At 43.1% G+C, this 20,362-nt stretch overlaps 3 protein-coding genes across 5 annotated transcripts in view; 1 reads left to right on the top strand and 2 right to left on the bottom strand.

Annotated features, from left to right (window-relative positions):
- Nucleotides 1-8,575, bottom strand: part of scap (SREBF chaperone) — a 30,768-nt gene extending 22,193 nt beyond the window's left edge. The window contains exons 1-2 of the mRNA XM_064344578.1: nt 8,196-8,575; nt 3,079-3,282 (exon numbers count right to left, since the gene is read on the bottom strand). Coding sequence (XP_064200648.1) covers nt 3,079-3,200 — 122 coding nt within the window. The 5' untranslated portion in view covers nt 3,201-3,282; nt 8,196-8,575. The remainder of the gene's footprint in view (nt 1-3,078; nt 3,283-8,195) is intronic.
- Nucleotides 8,576-10,195: 1,620 nt separating this feature from the next.
- Nucleotides 10,196-13,650, bottom strand: elp6 (elongator acetyltransferase complex subunit 6). Of its 3 annotated transcripts, XM_064344545.1 has the most exons (9): nt 13,513-13,633; nt 13,345-13,415; nt 13,056-13,163; nt 12,819-12,897; nt 12,541-12,611; nt 12,343-12,467; nt 11,867-12,062; nt 11,250-11,399; nt 10,196-10,938 (listed from the first exon to the last, which is right to left on the bottom strand). In XM_064344545.1, exons 3-9 carry the CDS (start codon nt 13,107-13,109, stop codon nt 10,807-10,809), a joined length of 807 nt encoding a protein of 268 aa, XP_064200615.1. In that variant the 5' UTR covers nt 13,110-13,163; nt 13,345-13,415; nt 13,513-13,633; the 3' UTR covers nt 10,196-10,806. The 3 variants fall into 3 exon arrangements, with proteins under 3 accessions (XP_064200615.1, XP_064200625.1, XP_064200606.1); XM_064344555.1 differs by lacking the exon at nt 13,345-13,415 and having other exon boundaries at nt 13,513-13,650; XM_064344536.1 differs by having other exon boundaries at nt 13,345-13,586.
- An 819-nt stretch (nt 13,651-14,469) lies between these two features.
- LOC135241955 (cilia- and flagella-associated protein 97-like) lies at nt 14,470-18,606 on the top strand. The gene is made up of 4 exons (XM_064312769.1): nt 14,470-14,695; nt 14,906-15,149; nt 16,579-16,720; nt 18,397-18,606. The coding sequence occupies exons 1-4, from the start codon at nt 14,658-14,660 to the stop codon at nt 18,459-18,461; spliced, it is 489 nt and encodes a 162-aa protein (XP_064168839.1). The 5' UTR covers nt 14,470-14,657; the 3' UTR covers nt 18,462-18,606.
- Nucleotides 18,607-20,362: the final 1,756 nt, after the last annotated feature.

The raw sequence follows: 20,362 nt of genomic DNA, 5'->3' as shown, positions 1-20,362 counted from the left end.
GCAGGGCCACGAGCACAAACTGGTGATGAGGACCCGATTCCACACCCCTCCCCCACCCCCATCCCCACCACAACCCAACTAACCTCCATTCCTCACATCACGGGGCCAGCTGGCCCCATGAGGGACATCAGCTGCAAACGGCATGCTGGGAAATCAGGGCCTGGCAGTGCGGAACAGGATTTTTAGACAGAGGAAGTGCTGCCTGGCAGATCAATAATGAAACAGCCCTGGTTCGCGGTGCAGAACAGGCACCATGCGTATCCGACCGTGTCCCGCTGTGCTTAGAAAACCAAACTTTGCTCTGGCACGAACCGAGGAAAGGGCTGCTCAGTACTAAATCATGTTTTATGATCCGAATAAAGTTCAGACATGCATAACCAAACACTGCAGAAGAGCACTGTGCAGGTGTGCAATTTGGCCCTGCTCATCCAGATGATGGACAGCCCTGCTTTACTACTTGCCCCAGCTTTTCTTTGCGGTGCACGGAGCAACAGAAAAGCGATTTCAACAGTTATACAGCTATCAGATCAACCGAAGGCTCAAAGAAGCATGTAGAAAAACGTCTCATGAATGTATCAATGCCATTTATGAACGGTGACAATCGTACCATCAACAAACAGCGTGAAAAGTAAGATGGCGTAAGCACAGTGCTGCATTGTCAAATGATTTTTGAATATTTTCAGTCCCGCATTCCCCCCTCGCCACTCCTCAGCCACCAGCCCAGGGGAGGGGAATGGCGTGCCAATGCTGACACCATAGACCAGTCTCTGGATCTAGAGCATGAATATAGACCCCGAAACGTGGGAAACCTCCCCCTGCTCGTCAAAACCAGACTGGAAGAAGTTCATTTTACAGGAGACCTAAACAAACAGCCCCATGAAGAATCACCATTCCTTCATCAGAACTCCCTCAGTGTCAGCACACAGCAAACAGCCACCCATTCCACAAAGGGCAAGCTTACCACGGGCTTCCTCTCATCTCAGACACAAAGACTACATCAATGCCTGAAATCACCTGATCACAACAGCAGCATAGATATATAGCAATTTCCCTGAACTTGGGCAAAGTCAACCAATGAAAATGCACATACTGAACAGGACCAATCAGAATTAGCCTGCAGTTGCATCCACATGTTCTCAGTGTTGAGAAAATAAATATGAAGTCTTCTGAATGAATTTAGTGCACCATACGTGACCCAAGATAAAAATTCCACAGGACTTCACAGCTCAGTGAATGAGAATGAACCATAAGTAGCTGTTTTCATTTATGCTTTTTATGAATATAATTTCATATATAAATAATAATAATATATAAAATGGTTAACAGAAATAGGATTTTCATCAATTCAAAATAGCATTTTGTATGATGACAACTTGAATTTAAAGGAAATATTCCACAGTTTGCAGGCAGTTACAGGAGTTGCATCATACACTGAAGTGATGAGGCTTAATGGGACTCCACAGACCACATTCCAGGGGCGTGGCTTCTCTTACCTCCTAAAAAGAAAGGTAGACAAGAGAGGCAGAGGGAGGGAACAGACAACACGAGCAACTGCAGGCCTCCCTGAGATCCTGTATTAACACATGCGGCACCCCCTCTCAAGGGGTTGATCTAGCTCTTTTAATAGCTTAAACCCAAAAGACCGTACCATTTCATCCCAGCAGGAGGGGTAAGGTAACGGAGGCTGATTTCATGTTCCACTGTGCGTGATTTACTGTATGACTTACTGCATTCTTTTATTAGATGGGCAGAAGGACCGACTTTGCTACCCGGAGGGACTCCTAAATCACGGCGCAGAAAGATGTGGCACGTCCCTTCCTCCAGACTAACAGCTCATTATTCCCTAGGGCCATGCAGCAGGTAAAGCGTATAGTTACAGTGTTAGCGCTTACAACACCCATCTACAGTAACCAGCCGTATTCTGCCCCAGACAACAAGCAATGGGGCAACAAACAATTAAAATAGCACACATACTAAATGCAATGCAGACATTAATGTTTTCCTGTCTTTCTGTCAACCAAGGGGATGCAGAAAAAGGATAATAGTTTCTGATTAATGGAGGGGAAGGAACCCAAAGTAGTCTATTATTTAACTAGCAACAAAGTGAGTTATTTGAACATTAAATGTCAATAGTGAGCATGTCATGGAAATTTCTAAGCATTTCTAATGTTTTATTTTTGCCTACAAAATTGTGCATTCATAGCTGCGTCTACAAATTATCAGGGTTTCTAAATGACTAAATAGTTTCAAATGACCTCCATTTCACAGACTGCGTTCAGGTCAGTGTGTGACTTTACAAAAGCGGGTTTTGTTCGCATAGGAGACCTTCCTCCAGGCAGTCCAAAATGACAGCAGTCCCAGGTCATTTTCTCAGGGTCACTTTCTCACAGGCATTTGCCTGCGCTGCATTTTTAGTGCTCTTTCACAAACTGACCAAGCGCAGCGTCCTTGTAGTACGAATGCAATGAAATGTATGCGCGCTTTATTCCTTTTTCCTACTTTCCATCTATGCCATCGTACGGCCTGTTTGATGTTGGCAGGTGAAACCTTGCATTGATTCATGACCAAAGGTCTACTTCATCCAACTGTGCCGCTGTACAGGATCTCAAGGTTAGCCCGACCGCTGACCCTACAGTCCCAACCACCCCCACCCAGCCCTCTTTTCTTAAATAAATATAAACGACCGCTTCAGGGGCAATTTTCCTGCTTCGTCCCAATGATTAATGGTCTAGGGTCTCCAGAATTCTCTGATCTCCCCTCTGTTCAGCAGGGAAGTGGGGGAGGGGCTTCTGACCATCTGTTTATCGCAGCGGCGTGCTACGCTTTAGTCATGGTCCGGCAGCCAGACCCTGCTCTCCAGGAGCGGGAAGCACAGCCGCTATTCTCGACCGCAAATCCAGCCACGCCCCACCCACGCGCCGCCTGCTGCTTCCCACAGACCTTCGGCATTACGACTTCAACTGCAAACCAGGTGTCACGTTCAGAGCAGAACCAAGATTTCTGGCCGTGGGGTTTGGGGCTGGAAGAAAGGCGTCCACGCTGAAAAGGGTGACACAGCAAATCGCACGCGCTACTCACCAGCAGGTCAGGATGCACACCGCGGTGAAGACGATGATGGGGACGGGGTAGGAGGCGCACAGCAGGCCGTGCCTGTAGAAGCCAGCGGAGATCTTCTGACGCAGCTTCTCTCGAACCGTCATCCTCGGGGGCGGGGTCAGCTGGCTGCCATCAGGCGGGGGCACCGCGCGGCCGAGGGAGAGGCACCGGGGGGCATCCAGGGATCTGTGTGCGGACGGGGGAGGTCAGGGCGTTCGTCTCGCACGCACGTGCATGTAAATGCGCAAAACAAAATTCAACACTGAAGATGGGTGTCTCACGAGGAGTGGGGTTTGGCCTTTAAACACGATACAATGCATCGCAACTCAGCCAGCCGATGGCAATGCAACATAACCCAATGCAATGTAACACGATACAAAGCACTGTTACTCAGGGACCCAACAAAATTACACTAAGTGCAAAACAGCAGACCCCAATGCAGTGCGAATACAATAGCACATTGAAACATGACCCAAAGATGGGCAATAAAATGTAGCTAACGGGCAACAGAACACATCACAGCACAAAGCAAAGCATAAGACTGTAAAATAACAAGGAAAACACAGCAGCACAGTGCAGGCCAGCAAACAGAACTGCAACACGGTAAAAACAAACTCAAGCTAGAAAAACACTATGTGACAAAAAGGACACAAACGGGAGACATAACGTGAGATAATAATCAACTGTAACATGAACATGCCACTTATGCCTCAACACTACAATGCGATAGTGCAAAGACTTCAGGACAACAGACCTCAAGGGCAACACAGCACCAAACACGCCCAGCAGAGCAGCCGGGCTGTTTACGTAACTCGATCAATTATGCTTTATAGAGGAGGCTGGGCCCTTTTCCAGACAGGGTATGACTAAAGAGGTTTTCAACAAAGCTATCCCACAGAATCAAGCTCTCTTTTTTCCAAATGCATACCTCGAGAGACTGCAGCTCCATCCCAGCATTCCCAACTTTCTCAACGGCCAATGGGACATCATCTGCCTCGTCTTTTTAGGGAATTTGGACTTAGTTCCTAAGGCCTATTAATATCCCCGAGAGCGCAGGCTTTTACAGGCTTTATTGGCAGTGCGCGGTTCAGACAGAGGCCTTTTGTCAGCTGGCTGCATCTGCGAATGCGCAGAGCTGCTCAGGAGAGGAGCAGAACATTCCTCTCCGAGTCCAAATCACCTCAGAGAAACAGAGGCAGCAGCGCGCCACTGACTATAAAACACGTAGGCCTACCACCTTCACAGAACAGCCGGAGGACAAAGACAGCAGCTGCAGCGGGTCTACTGGAGTCTGTGGGTGCAGGACTTTGCAATTCGTTCACCGCTCCTGGGTCCACATCAAAAACCAAGTGATGATTCCCATTCCAATTGAAATATTGGTTTATAACATGGTCTCTGTCACATCGGAAAGTACGATGGACTCTCTTTTTACACTCCCTCCCTACATGGACGTTCCCTCTGTCCCAGGTGGGCGTGGACTTGCTAGGATACGTCTCCACGGCCCATAAGTGTCACAAAAGCACCTGCAAAAGAGGTTTTGGTATCGCATTTCTCTGTGTGTGCTTTGAGGGGTTACTAAGAGGCCGCGATTTGGCAAGTGCTCAATGTCTGTGTCAGTGAGCTAATCCAGGATTGATCTGGTCAGGGCGGTGCAAACAGGGCTTGGCTCCAGCAGTGGCTGGTTGGAAACGGGACTCTCCCTCCCCTGCCACCCGGCTGAGGAAGCTTAGGCTCTCAGCAGCCTGAGGAACATACTGCACCCTGCTCAGTGCCAGACAGGCATTGCATTGATCACTCAACACCTCACAACTCTAGTGAGCCTCTGCAAGCTGAGACACCAAGCAGGCACGTGCTAAAACTCACACACATCCAGGAGGCTTGCTTAAGATGGGATAATAGGTTACTTTTCCCAGATACCCCGAGACCACCCCCCATCAACCAACCCCTTACAGGCCCCACCCCAACCTCCACCCAACACCATAAGTCTCCCTGACATTCCTACACTTAGCTGTGATCCAACCGCTGCCCCCCCCCCCTCCCCTCCCCCCACCCAACCCACCCACACACTCTACACCCAGCAGACCAGATATTGCGAAACTCAGCACTGCAACATTTCAGCCTCAGGGTTAGTTTGCTCTCCTTTGTCAATTATGGGATGCCAAACCATGAGCACCTAAAACAAAGAAAAGGACACTCGTTTTGTTTGCAGAGCCAGGAAGCATTCATTGTCCAGTGAGACAGTGTGACTGAGCCAATGGCTGGCTTGGACAGCAGGAGCAGAACCCATCAGCAGCTTCTGCCCTGGTTTTCTCTTTGCCATCATGCTGACCACAGAAAGAGCTGGATCTTCAGTTGCAGATTAGACATACAGGGTCACTGAGGTAGTCTCTCTTTTAGCCAGAATAGAACACCACTGGCTCGGAGATGTAGTTCATCTAACCCATCAGTGCTGGACTATGCTGTGTGCACTATGTAATAAAGGTGCTTCCACTCAAACTACATGACCAAGGGCTCACTTTTATTCTATCCCAACAAATTCAATGTTGTGACAACCAAATAAAACACTTTTTTTAATTTCTGGGTGCAAAACTGGGATTTACAGGAATATTAAATGTGGGGGCAGTCATATCTGTGTCATGATTTACTTAATTATTAAATGGGGAAGGGAATACAGTTCAGAATGCTTAATACACTACATTTACAGTTTGCAGTTCGTACTGAACTTACGCCAGCACCAACTGCAGCTGGACATGCCATGAGACGATGTACGATACTCCACAGTGGCTCCAGGGCAGTGAATATTTCAATTGGAAGTGCAACGCCTACTTCATTTCTCACCAGCTACTGCTCTGCTTGAGCAGCCGCACTGCAATCTGCCTCCATCAGCTGCACAGTGCTCTGATGCAGCAGCTCCATAGCCCAGAGGCAGAGTGAGGGAATTTCAGAAGGTGCACATGCCAGTCTATGGTCTCCTGAACAAACAGGGGCTGCTGCAGTGATGGATCAGGCCAACAAGCATCACTAAGCACAAATCAGTGTTATAAGATTTGCAAAAAAAAACAAAAAAAAAACTAATTAACAGCCCAAAATGGCAGCTGGGTCACCTGTTGTATTTGCTCTTAGGAGGAACTTAGCTACCTTCTCCAAGATCCTGAAAAAGAATAAATTACTTCTCTTGTTTTAAAAACATGAGGCTAATGGTTAACTAACATGACTAGGCTATATTTTGAATGAATGAAATCCCCTTTTTATCGTTTCGCCTAGGATAATGGACAGACACATGCTTACTGTGTGAACTACACTTGTCGTTCATGGCTATGGATAACAGACACTTTATGAGAATTTTCACTTGTTGGACCTGTGTTCCATAGTTGTTCCAATGATAATCAGTACGCACTAATAATATGTCACTTCGGATAAAATGTAATGTAAAGACAAAATACACCTTTAAACTGCACCCACCAAATACTGTAAGCCACTAAGGGCTGCAGGTCATACAACTTTTTGGTCTTTGCGTCGAATTTATTTCTGGGTAGCGTATCTTACGTTTCCTGTTCTGTCACTGCAGGTTTCTTATCTTGTCAGCCTGATAGTTTTTTTGTGTATGTCATGACGTGAATGAATATCATCATGACATACACAAAAAACTATCAGGCTGACAACACAGGAAACCTGCGGTGAAAGAGCAGGAAACGTAAGATACGCTACCCAGAAATAAATTCGAACAATGGCATGGCCATGGTTGATCTAAGAACTTCCAAATGATTTGAACTAAGTTATGTATCGAATTGCTTATGACGTGGCTTCCGTCCGGACAACTAACCACCCTCGCTAACAAAGTCGGAACACCATCCATGCGTGTATCCTGACCGCCTGAACACTGCGAGATCACGGCAGAAGCAAAGACTACACACATACCAATGGATAAATCAATACCTCGGTTTGCGCTATGGTGTGAAAGGTCAAGAACATGAAAAGTAAGAATCTCCACTGTGATCCACGCCTATAAGCGTTAAGAAAACGCACGGACAGTACCACTAGATGATGAACGCACGCCACTGGCCGTGATGCAACATCGCTGCAACACCGCTGCACTGCAACGTATTAGCTAGCGAGCTAACTACGGAACACCGTTGCTCAACGACGAGTTAACTAACGACGTTCATGAAAGAGTACCATAAATCCAGCACTATTAGCTAACTTAGTCAACATATTTTGTAATTTGTAGCAAACCGTCGCAAAAACAGGATTAGACTAACGTTGTTGTCCCGAGAAGCCGCTAGCCTATTTGGCTAGCATCATCTAGTATAACTAATGTAGGTAGTCTGGTTAACACTCCAGTCTAGTTGGCTAGTAAGCAAAGCATGGACATCTGCGTAGTAGCTAGCCATAACACGCTACAATTCTGTTTTACTTGCTAGATAACTTATTAGGTAACATTGAAGGCAGCTAAATTCTGAGCTGAACTATATCTAAACTTTTAAGTGGTTTTATTGTGATATCAAGTGACACTGACAGCCAAAAGTCCCAACACGCTTATAGCTTGCCTCTGCTGAGCCAGCAGCAATACTTCGACATTAAAAACGTTTTTGTGTGTTGTTGTAGATTTCTAGCTAGCTTTATGTCAAAATTGGTGTCTCTACGACGGTAATGTGGCTAGCTAGGTAGCTAGCAAATAAGATGCATATAGAGTAGACGGCTCGGTAGCTATGGAGACACAGTATCGCTTGTCTCCTACTTGTCAAAGCAAATTAGCTGAAATATACTCATTGGAACGCGCTCGTCCAGTCGCACTGTGGCTAACAAGCTAATGTCGGCTATTCACCCTCTTTACCATGCACGATGCCCTTTAATCTCTCAAAAACCAGCACGAGAAACCCCTACCCAAACACAACATCTCTATATCAATTCAGCCACTTTCCGGGCGCCACCAGCATTATTACAGTGCGACAAGTGCTTGGCAAATGAATATGAGTCCGGGGCCTGAAGCACAAACCCGGGGATAGCTAGCTGTCGAGCTAGCTAGCTAACTCAGCTCGACAGCAATCATTCCAAACTTAAACAGAACATCCAGGAACCACAGTCGTCCATCCACTCACCTAACTGCTCCTCTCCCGGCCCTCGGTTAACGCGGATCCTACTACCCAGTTGGTATTTTTGCGGATTTATTACAGTTCTTTCCGCACTTCAGTGCAACTGGAGGGTCCCTCCGCTACTGTGTCATAAAAGCACTACACACAGCAGCGTGAAATCCCGGGGACAGACCTCTCCACTTCGACCTCTCACCCCATGTCACAAACACTAAGATCGGTCATATGGCGGCCTCTGCTGGAAATGGTAGATTGGTGTCGGCTATTATCCCTATAGCGTTATTTTAGATGAAAATGGGTTCGCACAACTCTCCAAACTTACAAAATGCGGTCCCCCCTAACAATTATTTAAAATACAAATATGGTATGGTAAGGTTCATTCAATTCGTCTGTAGCTCAAAAAAGTAGGAACAGAATTTTAAATTGAAATCAAGCCTTAAAATTCACAACTACAAGCTCAGACACAAACCCTCACACACAAGAATGAAAGAAAGACATTTAAGAGACAAAAATGAACTGTAACACTTAGTCCTATGCTTTTCTTTTATAATTCTTCTTTTTGACACATTTTAGCCTAATTGGTACTAGTGAGGTTGATTCATTATACAAAACATGATATAAAACGATTTAACCTCTCTCAGTTAGAATAAAGGAAATGGGAACTCTTCGGCCTCTATGCGCCCGCGCCCCCGCCCCCGTCCCCCCTCCTCCTCCTCCTCCTCCTCCACTACAACGCAACCACTTAAATTTTGGCCCATAATTCCTGAACGTGGTCTACAATTAAAATTCTTTTGTCGCCAGATCCTTGGCTCATGCCAAACAAAAGGTATACTCCCAATTTAATTTGTGCCATATTACATTTTCTGCCATTTAAAAAATTTTTGTAACATAAATATTGTCCCATCTTCACCAAATTTGGCTCAAACTTGGGAGTATCCTGATAATGGCTATTCAATTGATTTTTGAAATTCTGAACCATTCTACTGTAAAAAGCTAAAAGAACCCTTTGGGCGTGACGGCTCTGAACATTAGGTGCAATTTCACCAATAGGTGGCGATATAACACAATTTTCTTCTGTTATCTGATGGTAAGCAATTAAACAATCATAACTCCTGCACTGTTTGACTTGAACCCAATGTCAGTCGTTGTCCCTCCTGACAAAAAACAAACTTGAACTGTAAGACTGAATATAGCATTTTTAAAAACACTACTTTCGCAAACTAGTGCAAGGCCATTAAGCTGAGCATTACCAAATTAGGCTTGAAAGGATCTGTGGAGTCTGAAATTAAATAATTATCAAAACAATGTTGAACTTTCAAAACAATGTCCACTGTATTCAAATCAATTGTTGTGGGCATGGTCATTTTTCCTAAAACAGCTGTAACACATGAATGATTTGTCCAATCACAAAACCTGGAATACATATGCAATGGCTGCCTCTGAGGTAGCATGCTAATTTCGATGGACTACAATGCCTCAAACTCCACAATTGCTTGAACAATCAAGCTGAAACTTTGCATGCTATGGTGTCAGTGTCTTGGTGTCAGTCTCCCACTGGATGTACAATGAGATCTACCATATCTAATATCTAATAGCCATCAGCCAATCAGTTGTCAGTGGGCATGTGACCAGCTTAGCAATCGGGTGATCATCATGAAACCTGTCTTTATGGTGACCTCTAAGATAGGGAATACCATGTCAAATTTTGGGACAGAAACCAAAAATCTTTGTACCATTCATCCAATATGTCCTTACAGCTTGCAAATTCATAATTGTAGCATTCTTCAACTCTGTTAATTACCACTTGCAGTTATTACCTTTGACACAACCTCCCTAACCAGTAATCAGACTTTAATAATAAACACAACATTTATTTCATGTTTACTTTGATGGGTAAGAATTAATGGATTATTATAAATTAAGTAGTGGACCTTCCCCAGTCACACCACGCCCCTCCCACCCCGTGTTAAGTCAGCTGATTCACCTCCAACCACTGCTCCACACAATGATGTTTAGCAAAACACATTTATTAAAGCAGATACAATAAAGAGTCCACTGGTCCTGGCATTTATTATGTACCTTAGACTGCTGCTTTTTTTCGTTTGTAACCTGAGAGGTGGATGTTTGTGTTTGAGTATCTGCTGTATTGCAGTCCTCCATTTCCAAGAGCTTCATACAATATAAAGAGGGAGTTTTCTGCCTAAATACTGCATTATATACCACATTAAGTGTACTTTCACTATGCTGATTATGCTTCTGTAATGCCTTCACCTGCATGGTATCCTTACTCCATAAAACATTTACCAGTTTGAATTACATTTAAAAAAATTAAATCTGCCAATGTGCATACATATGCAAACATATCACAAGTGAGCTGTCACAAATAAGTCAGCCCTCCTGGCAATGAACTCTTGACAATATAATTCCACGTTTGTGAAGGCAAAGTATCTTTTATCAGATACTTGTTGCCACTGGACTGGCATTCTTCTCAGAGCATCCAAGGCCATCTTGTGTGTGCGTGCGTGTGTGTGTCCAGGGAAGCACATGTCCCTGTTACCCTCCAGCACTGGTCATAGCCAGGCTGTTGGGTCTCTGGAGGAGGACCATTGTGGTTGGGGAATCAGAGCACAGCACTGGAGGTGCCCCGGGCAAAGAAGGATGCGCCCTTGTCATGGACCTTGAACTGGAAGAGGTTCTTGTGAGTCTTCAGCCCTCCAACACAACTTCCACTGACCCGCCGGAACACCTCCATCTGGGGCAGAACCCACAGTCTCAGGTTATTTTACAATTTATACCTGGTCGCTCGGCGTAATAATCATTCACAATTTTCTTGCTTTCTGTAGTTCTCATATAGAGAAACTGGAAATATGTTTCTTCAATGCGATTGTTCCACAAAATTCACTCACGTAATTTCACCCAACATTTTTACAGAAAAAAAAAATCTGGAAAAATGTAAAAACATGGCAAACTGGCCGTTTTCTTACTGATTAGAAACTTGAAGTGAGTGAACACATATTTAAAAATATTTGTTAGACACACACATTTCCACACTCACTCACTAACCTGCCCATGGATATCTCTGCAGTAGCCAGTAGGGAGCCCTTCCACTCGCAGCGCCAGGCTGCACTGGTGAGTGAGGCCCTTCAACAGTAATTCCGAGCCTTCCTCATCACCTTCCTCCTCCTCACCTCTAATTAGCATCACCACATTGCCCTGGATAGACAAACCATATTTTACAGACAGATTACAGACATATCATTATGAGAACAACAAATTCATTGTCATTTCTCCATAATAATATCATGTAGATCTCAGTCTTGTACACATCATACATATCTTAAGCTAATAATTCTGTGAAAATTCCCTAAGCTTCCAAAAATAAATACAATTTTACCTATTCAGAAGACAGAGAGTTTGTCTATGCATGCGTTAATCTATGGGTGTTCATCAGTGGCTATGTACAAGTACTGGTAAAATTGATAATGTGCAAGCTAGGTCTGTGAGCTGCTCACTGTTGCTACACAACTTATGGATAGTGAATTATCATGGTTTCTGTGTGCATCTACAGAGTATCTGGGCAGGCTACTGCAAATGTACTAATTTCAGTATGTGTAGTAAAATCTGTTAGTCTATGTATAAGTACTGCAGTCACAAATCTATACAGTCCATAGGTCAATCACCTGCAGCTTGGAGCACACAAAAGCTCTGCAATAGTGTGTGAAGTCCAGTACCGCTCCCACTCTTACACCAAGACTCAGGAACACTGTCAGGTCATCTACAATCAGCACAGGTGGGCCCCATTTTCCCTCTTCACCCTTTGTCATTAAAGATTCTTGTACAAACTCATACAGTCCCCGCAAGCCAGTATGTGGAGACCTGGAGGAGAAGAGAGGTGGGAAGGAAGAGACAGGATGTAGGGGATAAAACAAGACAGGGAGAAAAAAAATCAAGTAGGACTGGGGGCACAGCACAGTGTGTCATATTGCATATCACAAAGCAAACCAACCAAGAGACACTGATGAGAGACATAGAAACACATTGTGGCCAATGCAAAATAAAGTAGAGCCTGACCAGTGGCTGTACACAAACCAGGCAAAAGAATCAACTAAACAGCGCTGAAAGATTGATCACAACTGTTTTGAGTAGTCAGTGATACCTGAGGAAGCCCAGTGTTTGTGCTGAAGGGTTGGGCTTCTCCTCTAGTAGAACTGCCAAAGCACCCTTTAGCCCCTCCAGGAACACCAGCTGCCCTTTCTCCCTGGCTTGGATAAGACTGACACCCTGGACACAAGCACACAAAATTAACACACACATACACACAGACAAATTACGATGCATTTGGTACTGTACTTACCAATCTCTGGCTGACAGCACTATAGTGACTGAAGGACTGCACAAGCCCAAGGAAACACACCTTACAGCCCGCTGAAATAAATGCACACACGTATTAATTACAACCTGACTGTTAAAGACCTGCATTTAAATAAGGTCTGCCATAATTTGTCAATTTCCTGTGCAATTAGTCCTGTGCTTGTGGAGCATGTTAAGCATTGCACTTGTTTCATAAAACGTTCTATCAACTAATATATTTTGTAAAAACACTAGTGGGAGTCCTTTTTCTAACTCACTCACCTCGCAAATAGAAAGAAAGGAAGTAGTGAATGAGAAACGATGCATCCGCTTTTCTGTCAGATACAAGAGTAAACTCCGTCTGAAAAAATATATAAATACAATTTTACCGAGCCACAAAAACAATATTAGTGCAGCTAATAAACGCAAACAACGCACGTCCATCTCAAACACCCGACCTGGAAACCGTAGCAAGCTAGCTAACCCCAGTGGCTAGGCACGAGCTAGCCATGTAGTTACCTGCGGGAAATTCTCCGGACTGATATTAAGGATGCTATCCAGCTCGGAAAACATCTTGCTGATGACGCCACTTGGCGAAGATGGTCTGTCCAAAATAAAACTTTGAAGCTGAAAAAAATAATATTGCAATCACCATTAACGCACGTGGAATTCGCCAGCTGTCGAGCTATCAGACTTAACCGTAGTGCTACTTCAAGTACTAGGCCAGCAAGCTAATATAAATAAATGACAAAAAATCGATTCACATTACGATTCGTGAATCTAAGCTGACTGCAAATATGATGCTTACTCATGGTCAGAGTAACGTTACAGCGTTTTTACGGTCTTGTGTGGCCATCGCGTTCACGGTCTGTGTGAGGTCTGCGTTTGGGGCGGTAGAAAGTAGAATGAATCCCACAAAAGTTTTGAATATCACAAGACGATCGATAAATTGTTATCATAACAAATTATGTCTCACTCTTTCCAAAACCCATGTGGCAGAGCTTGTTTGCTAGCTCCTCGAGCAGTAGTTCCAAGCCAGGCAATAGACTTCCGGTGCAATTTCCTACGCAACTGCCAAAATAAAAGTAGTTTTTAAACCGTGAATTCTGGCTAAAGCGATCATCCAAAAAAGCTTAACGGTCCATGTATCAAATATTCAAGCTATTTCGATATTGCCCTATGTGGCAAGCACTCCAACCCGAGGTTTATAGTACCCCAAATGTCTTTCAAATTGAGAAAAATTATAAATGTTTATAACGTGATCTTACATGGCTGCTGTGTGCTTCAAACAAACGAATAAATAAATAAATAAATAAATAAATAAATAAATAAATAAATAAATAAATAAATAAATAAATAAATAAATAAATAAACAGTGTTTCATATTGTGTAGCATAAACTTCACTTTACATTTGAAACAGAAATAGTCTTCCTTGGCCCCTTAGATATGAAAGCTAAAACATAACATTCAGCATCTGAATACTGAATGAAATTAAACCCTTAGAGTTCAAGCAGACTAACTAGTAGCCTACTACTTCAGAGTAATATCCGAACTATTTGCCAATATGCCATAATATCATAAACCTATTTTGTGGGGCTGGAAGGCTCAGCAATGTAAGACTAACTGATATTTTAAGTTATGATGAAAATTGATATGCTGAGCTATTAGGGTTAAAATGATGATTCTTTACTATTATTATTATGCTCATAATATTATATAATGATAATATTGTTGTTGTCTCAGTGGGCTATCCTTGGAAATATTGTTGTTAGCCCAAGTAGTGTGAAACGTGTATTCACATGTAGTTGTTTCTAAAACGAAGTTGTATAACTTAAGTTTTTACACAGAACGTAGCGGGGAAAGAAAGCAAGTAGGCCTACGAGATAATTTAAGCTTGCATGTTCTATAAGTGCTCCATTATGACATATTCGCTGTAATTCGAGTTGTTATGAAATTCCCTACCCGCAAACATTCTAAATAGGTGTTTCAAGGAAAACATAAAAAATGTACCTGACGACTTATTGTCAAGATAGCTGTGGCGTCACAATGATAGCGCCGTGCATAATATATATTTATGAAGTAGCCAGCGCAGAGTCGGATGATTGATTACACGAACTACGATGGCATGCTGTTTTCCTAATCCCACTGTCTCCTCCGTGTGAGTCATCACAATAATTTGAAAGATAAAATAAATTTCCATGGCCACCCCATGACCGCTATTGCCTGCATGGGTTATATTTATAGTAGGCTCGTCTAGATGCAACAAAAAGTGGTATGAAGTTGATTTAGCAGTGAGATGTTGTTATTAGTTAATGCGGTACAATAACCATCTAATAGGCTACCAACTGAAGTAATGTTTTATTTTTAGGTCTACGGACTCAGACGCTGCCGGGCAGGCAGCCATTCCCAACAAAGATCAGGATGGAGAGACAGAGCAGTTTTTTGACAGCAACGATGAAGGAAAAGAAGACGATGATATGAATGCAAGAGAACAAGAGCAACAGGCTAAAGCAAAAGAGAGGTCACAACGCCCCGAGCCCAGCATTACACGCCTCTATCACAGCGCAGTCAATAGGAAACGTGAAATGGAGAGAATTGACAGGGAGAACCAGGTAGGCCTAAGGCGATATTCATTTGGGTATTCAGTAAAACGGTTTTTTGATGCTATATTTGGCATTGATGTTTTGATGGGTTGTGTAGGTTAGGCATTGGATTGGAAATGGATTTTGTTACGTATTCCAGTTATTGTAACAGCCTATGAGTAGGCGAAAGTAGGCATACTCCAATTGGAAAATTGCCAGAGGGCAAGAGGGCAATTGTGTCTTATTCACTTGCTAAACGGTAACTGGCTACTAGTCCTCACAGTGGGATGCTTCAGTCGTTTTTCTGTTTGCTTGTTTCTGTCCATTATTATTATTATTATTATTATTATTATTATTATTATTAATATTATCATCATCATCATCATCATCATCATCATCATCAAATGTGTTTTTAAAACTACAATAGGCCAATGCTGACACAAAATAACCTTATAAGCTAACCCAGTAGGCTATGGTAAGATCCAGAGACAATGCGGGACGGACCATGCAAACTGTCCTAATATGGTTCATTTTACCAAGGGTGGCGTGTATTTACGTAACGTCGGGCCTATTGGCAACAGAAATTATTCAAATTCAATACTAGTTAAACGCTGTTGTTTTAAACTGGACTTTTCTCGTTATTTTCAGTTATAAATAGAATTCACGATTTCTGAATAATGTTTATCAGGCTTGTGTAATAATTTGGAACAGTTATAAGGTTACACATTGGAAATAGGTAAGTAAGCAATGCATTATAGCCTACTGCTTCTTTATGGTGTGCAGGCATGCATAAATGTATGCACACATACCCTAGAAAATACTGATTAAGGAGAGTCATTACCACAGTGTAGTTAAATTTGTTTCAAATGAAATTCTCCATTATTGTGCATTGTGTTAACCAGGACATTGTACCCAGTCTTGTGGCTCCATGCTCTCTGTTCTTGGATCGGGGTAACTGAACATGGCCCAAGAAAATATTATTCTCTGCCTTTCATGAGTACTGTATTCAACGCACTTTTGAACTGATTGCTAGAAGTTGGTTACATTCATTATTCTCCCAGACAGTGGTTCTTATCTTGTGCTGTCTGTACACATATTAATAAGATCTGAAACACAAAGCAGTTTCAATGTAAGCACAAGGGGTTGTACCATCATAATTCATCCTTTAATTGCTTTAGATTGAGTTGAGAATGAACCGACGCGCAGGCCTCAGCATGTTTGGCATGAGCCTTTGTGGAGCTGGATTATTCACTTCCCACACACACTGACAGTGTGGAAATTCATGAAATTAAAAAGATATTTTTGTAAGGTATTGGTGAATAAGAAGTGAATGAAAGTATTACTTGTTACCTGAAGCACATACAGGTTGTACATTCCTTGGACGTACCAGCAAACAGCTTCTACATGCTTTAATGTTCTGACATGTGCTTGTGAAGGTATGGATGTATTTCGTCCTCAGGCTCTCCTGAAGAGGCTGGACACCATGAAGCCCTCTCGAGGAATGAGCAGAACCGAGCAGCTGGCTGACTATGATCGGCAGGCTCCTTACAGGGGACTACCCGCCCCAGGCCCCTCAAATTTATTGGAGATGCGCTCACCAGGTATTCTGTCTTCCACATAGTCCCACTTGCTGTTCTAATGACACTATTTTAACTACTACTTAACCTACCTGTTTGTTATTCCTCAAGAGTCACAAATATGTTACAAACTCACCATTAGATCGCATGACAGTATGACAGCAGCAATAACAGCTGACATACAAAGGGTTATTTTCACTCCGTGCATCTCTTCCTTGCGTCCTTTCCTCGCATCTTAGCTCCACCCAATGGAGGATGCGAGGAAGAGATGCAAGGATGAGATACGAGGATGGAGAAATCAAGGCAATATGTTATAACCAATAGAATGCCCTTGTTCAGCCAAGCATCAGTATGAAGCCACGTCAATTACAGACAGATGTGGAGGGCTGGATCCGCTGGTGGATCATTTATATGTCACGTGTTCTGAAAAAAGACTCAAAGGCTGCGCTCGTGTACCCTCGGTGAAGCATCCTCCAGGCACCTCCTGTCTCCTTGCTGCTCCTAGGAGCATTTAACGGATTGGAATGTCTTTAAAGATGGCAGACCAATTCCTAAGCCTCTTGAGGACTGAGGAGACTAGGATGGATAAAATAAGTGATTGGAATGTGACTCTGTGAATGTAATGCAAGAATAAAACAAAAAAAAAAAACATAGCACTTAACAGGAGGCAGCTTCACCATCTGTATCAAACCTGGAATTACAATAGGAGGAGTACAGTACAGCTCCTCCTTGTTGGGGGCCAGGCCAAATCAAGTCTCCTTGTCTCACTACAAATGATCAGAGCTGCATTCAATGGCAATGGCCCAAAACACTGCCAACCAAAAGAGATTTGGGGCAATAAAAATCCATCCTTGCAAATTTTAATTGAACATTCACTTGCACATCTCGAAAGGATGTGATAGGTGTGTTTGTTTTCCCATGCAAGCAGCACCCATGCAGGTAGCTGCAGATACCTTTATGATTTAAAACCTACTGATATTTGCAAGTTTAGCCGTGCCCTTATGTCCCCACCCAATGCAGTTCAATTCAATTCAATTTTATTTGTATAGTGCTTTTTACAGAGAACATTCACAAAGACACTTTACAGAGTAGCAAGGTAAGCGACAGAGCAAAAAGAACAAACAGAAAAAACACCAGGCCTCAACTCACAAATAGCAAGTACATGAGGTAAAAAAAACTTGCAGTGGGGAGAAAACCCTTAAATGGTGGTGAGAAAAAAATCCCCAATGGGAAGAATTCTTGAGAGGAACCTGGCTATGGAAGGGGAGCCCATCCTCCACTGGCCGGCCTGGTGTAAAAATGCATGCACAACTGCATGATTTACCAAATAGGTTCTGACGAAATAAAACACCAAGAACAGGGGCCTGTATCACAAAGCAGGATGACTGAGATAGCTGGATAACTGCATGGAGTAAAACCCAGAACCCTCCCAAATCTGGAACATGGATCAAACTAAAAATAGCTGTTCTGGGTTTTACTCACTGCGGTCATCGAGCTAACTCACTAATTCTGCTTCGTGATACAGGCCCCAGATGTATGAGGATGGTATGAGTAGGATACTAATGTGAATCCTAATCTTAATTCGTATGAACAGTTTTGTTTGATGGCCAAGTGAAAAACCATGTGCGGTTTTATTGTTTTTATTTTCCTATTACTTTCCCTTCTGACAATCTTTTGTCTTTATTTTCTTCCCCAAAAAGATCATTTTAAGCTGATGCTGAAAGCTCACCACTCCCGGGCAAAGCTGTCTGGATTCCTTCAGTGATTCCTGTCTTTCTGGCACCATCGTGTGAGCCTGTTCATGAGGGACCAAAGCAGGTCCCAAACACGCATTCCAGATACAACTCAGATTAGCAAATTGTAACTTCTGTCGTCTTGGGGTATCTCAATAAAGTTACTTGTTGAATGAAGCGTTGTATGTGTTATGTGACCCCTGATACTCACAAGTTTAGCAATAACCAGGAAGTTTGCCCTATATGACAAACAGTTAACTTGCTCAATTTAAAATTAAGAAATGCACTGAGTGCAACCAGAAACAAATGGCAGGTTTATTTTTACATTCAAACAGAAATGTAAACATAACAAAGTGACCTAAAACGAATAGAAAAAAACTACGCTGAGGCTTGCTGAGAGCAGAGAGAAGAGATCTGACTTACTGGAACAAAAAAAAAGAAACAAAAAGTCTTGCACATACTATCTTGGCTGACTCCTAATTATATTTTTAAAAAGAAGAAACAAGAGCCTGCCAAGAAGTTTGGTCACAGTTTAAATTAAAGGTTAACAATAAATACCTCAGACCCGGCTGAGCTCAGTTACACACCAGCAACCAAGCTCCCAGCTCTATTTGCAACACACCAGGAGCAGCCATTTCTTAAGCAGTACCACAGCTTGTATAGGGTCAGGCAGGTGGAAGCCTTCAGGCATCATCAGCTCATCAAGGCAGGACTCGAAATCACTGGGAGAGAGAAGAGCGAGTGAGCAGCAAAGGATCACCAGCAGGGGGCAACAGCGTCACCAACATGTGAACAATGTTCGGTTTTTTTTTGAGTGTGTTAGTGCTTGTTACATTGTTGTAGCAATCACTGAACACCTGAAGCAGACATAGATCTCTGCATGCAGCAACGGTTTAATAGTGGAATATGCAATAGTATAATGTAATAGCAGCAATAATAATAATAATTATCTTAGTAGCTTTCCAATACTGTTTGCTTGAGATCCATGAGCCCATCAAGGGCAGATTTGAATTGAACTACATTTGTAAAATAGTACCAGAGAAACAGTCAATTGGTTTTTTTCAGTAATTCTGGGGAAATCTGTGTTTATATACAGCAGAAATATGGCGCATATAGTGCCATGGCTGGGGCATGTGTTTTCAATATTAAATCTGATGGAGTGTTTTTATGAAACAATTTTGTAACAATTTTCTACAATTTGGGATTGGCATTTACCTCAGTTGACTGATATTCAATATGCATCCAAGGGGCACTCCAGCTGAAGAATGTGCAGTCCTCCAAAACATTCACTTCAAAGCTATTATGTATTCATCCACAGTATAGACAACACAGTGTGACAGGACAGTGCTGCAGGAGAGCAAGAGCCAATCAGAGGAGAGGGAGAAGAGAGGGACTGAGAATATGAATGATAACAAGAGTGATAGGAACAGGTGGCTGTGATTAGACCCTTGTGACTTTCCTGCATTTACTGCTGCATTACCAGGTTAACTGTTCAAGGCTGTCAACATAAGGAGGGGGGTAATGACATGAGATGGGAGATGGAGGGGAGGACAGGGTTTTGGCAGAGAGGGCTGAGTAGAGAACACACAAAGAGGGGTCTGTAAAGCAGAGAGGGGGCCAAATACCCCCACTTCCTTTGCATTCTGTCACTTCACTTCTTCCTTGATGCAAATGAGATGTTTGTTCTCTTTGTGGGGAATGTGAAAGTGGTTGCACAGCACCAACGTTTGTGGGACGGGGAGAGCGTATCAGAGGACAATGGTACCTCCTCAAGCTTCCATATATTTCATAGAAACGAGTCAGCTGTACATTTTCTGAGCATGCAAACACATGGAAACCAGAACAGTGATGGATCATCCCTCAGTATGCCTGTGCTACTTCTCAACTCTGTCTCTGTAATGTATACCCACTTACATCACATTGTTTTCTGTAG

This window comes from Anguilla rostrata, chromosome 1 (assembly GCF_018555375.3).
Source record: "Anguilla rostrata isolate EN2019 chromosome 1, ASM1855537v3, whole genome shotgun sequence".
Classification (NCBI taxonomy): Eukaryota; Metazoa; Chordata; class Actinopteri; order Anguilliformes; family Anguillidae; genus Anguilla; species Anguilla rostrata.
The sequence above is the reverse complement of the archived record's forward strand: the minus strand, read 5'-3'. Positions and strand labels throughout refer to the sequence as shown.

Excerpts from the sequence above, each read along its gene's own strand:
- LOC135241955 (XM_064312769.1), top strand. The coding sequence starts at position 14,658 with ATGGCATGCTGTTTTCCTAATCCCACTGTCTCCTCCGT. Across the intron at positions 14,696-14,905 it reads AATCCCACTGTCTCCTCCGT|GTCTACGGACTCAGACGCTG; the intron begins GTGAGTCATCAC and ends TTTTATTTTTAG. Across the intron at positions 15,150-16,578 it reads GAATTGACAGGGAGAACCAG|GCTCTCCTGAAGAGGCTGGA; the intron begins GTAGGCCTAAGG and ends TTTCGTCCTCAG.
- elp6 (XM_064344555.1), bottom strand. The coding sequence starts at position 13,109 with ATGTTTTCCGAGCTGGATAGCATCCTTAATATCAGTCCGGAGAATTTC. Across the intron at positions 12,898-13,055 it reads GTCCGGAGAATTTCCCGCAG|ACGGAGTTTACTCTTGTATC; the intron begins GTAACTACATGG and ends ATATTTTTTCAG. Across the intron at positions 10,939-11,249 it reads GCAGAGATATCCATGGGCAG|ATGGAGGTGTTCCGGCGGGT; the intron begins GTTAGTGAGTGA and ends GTTCTGCCCCAG.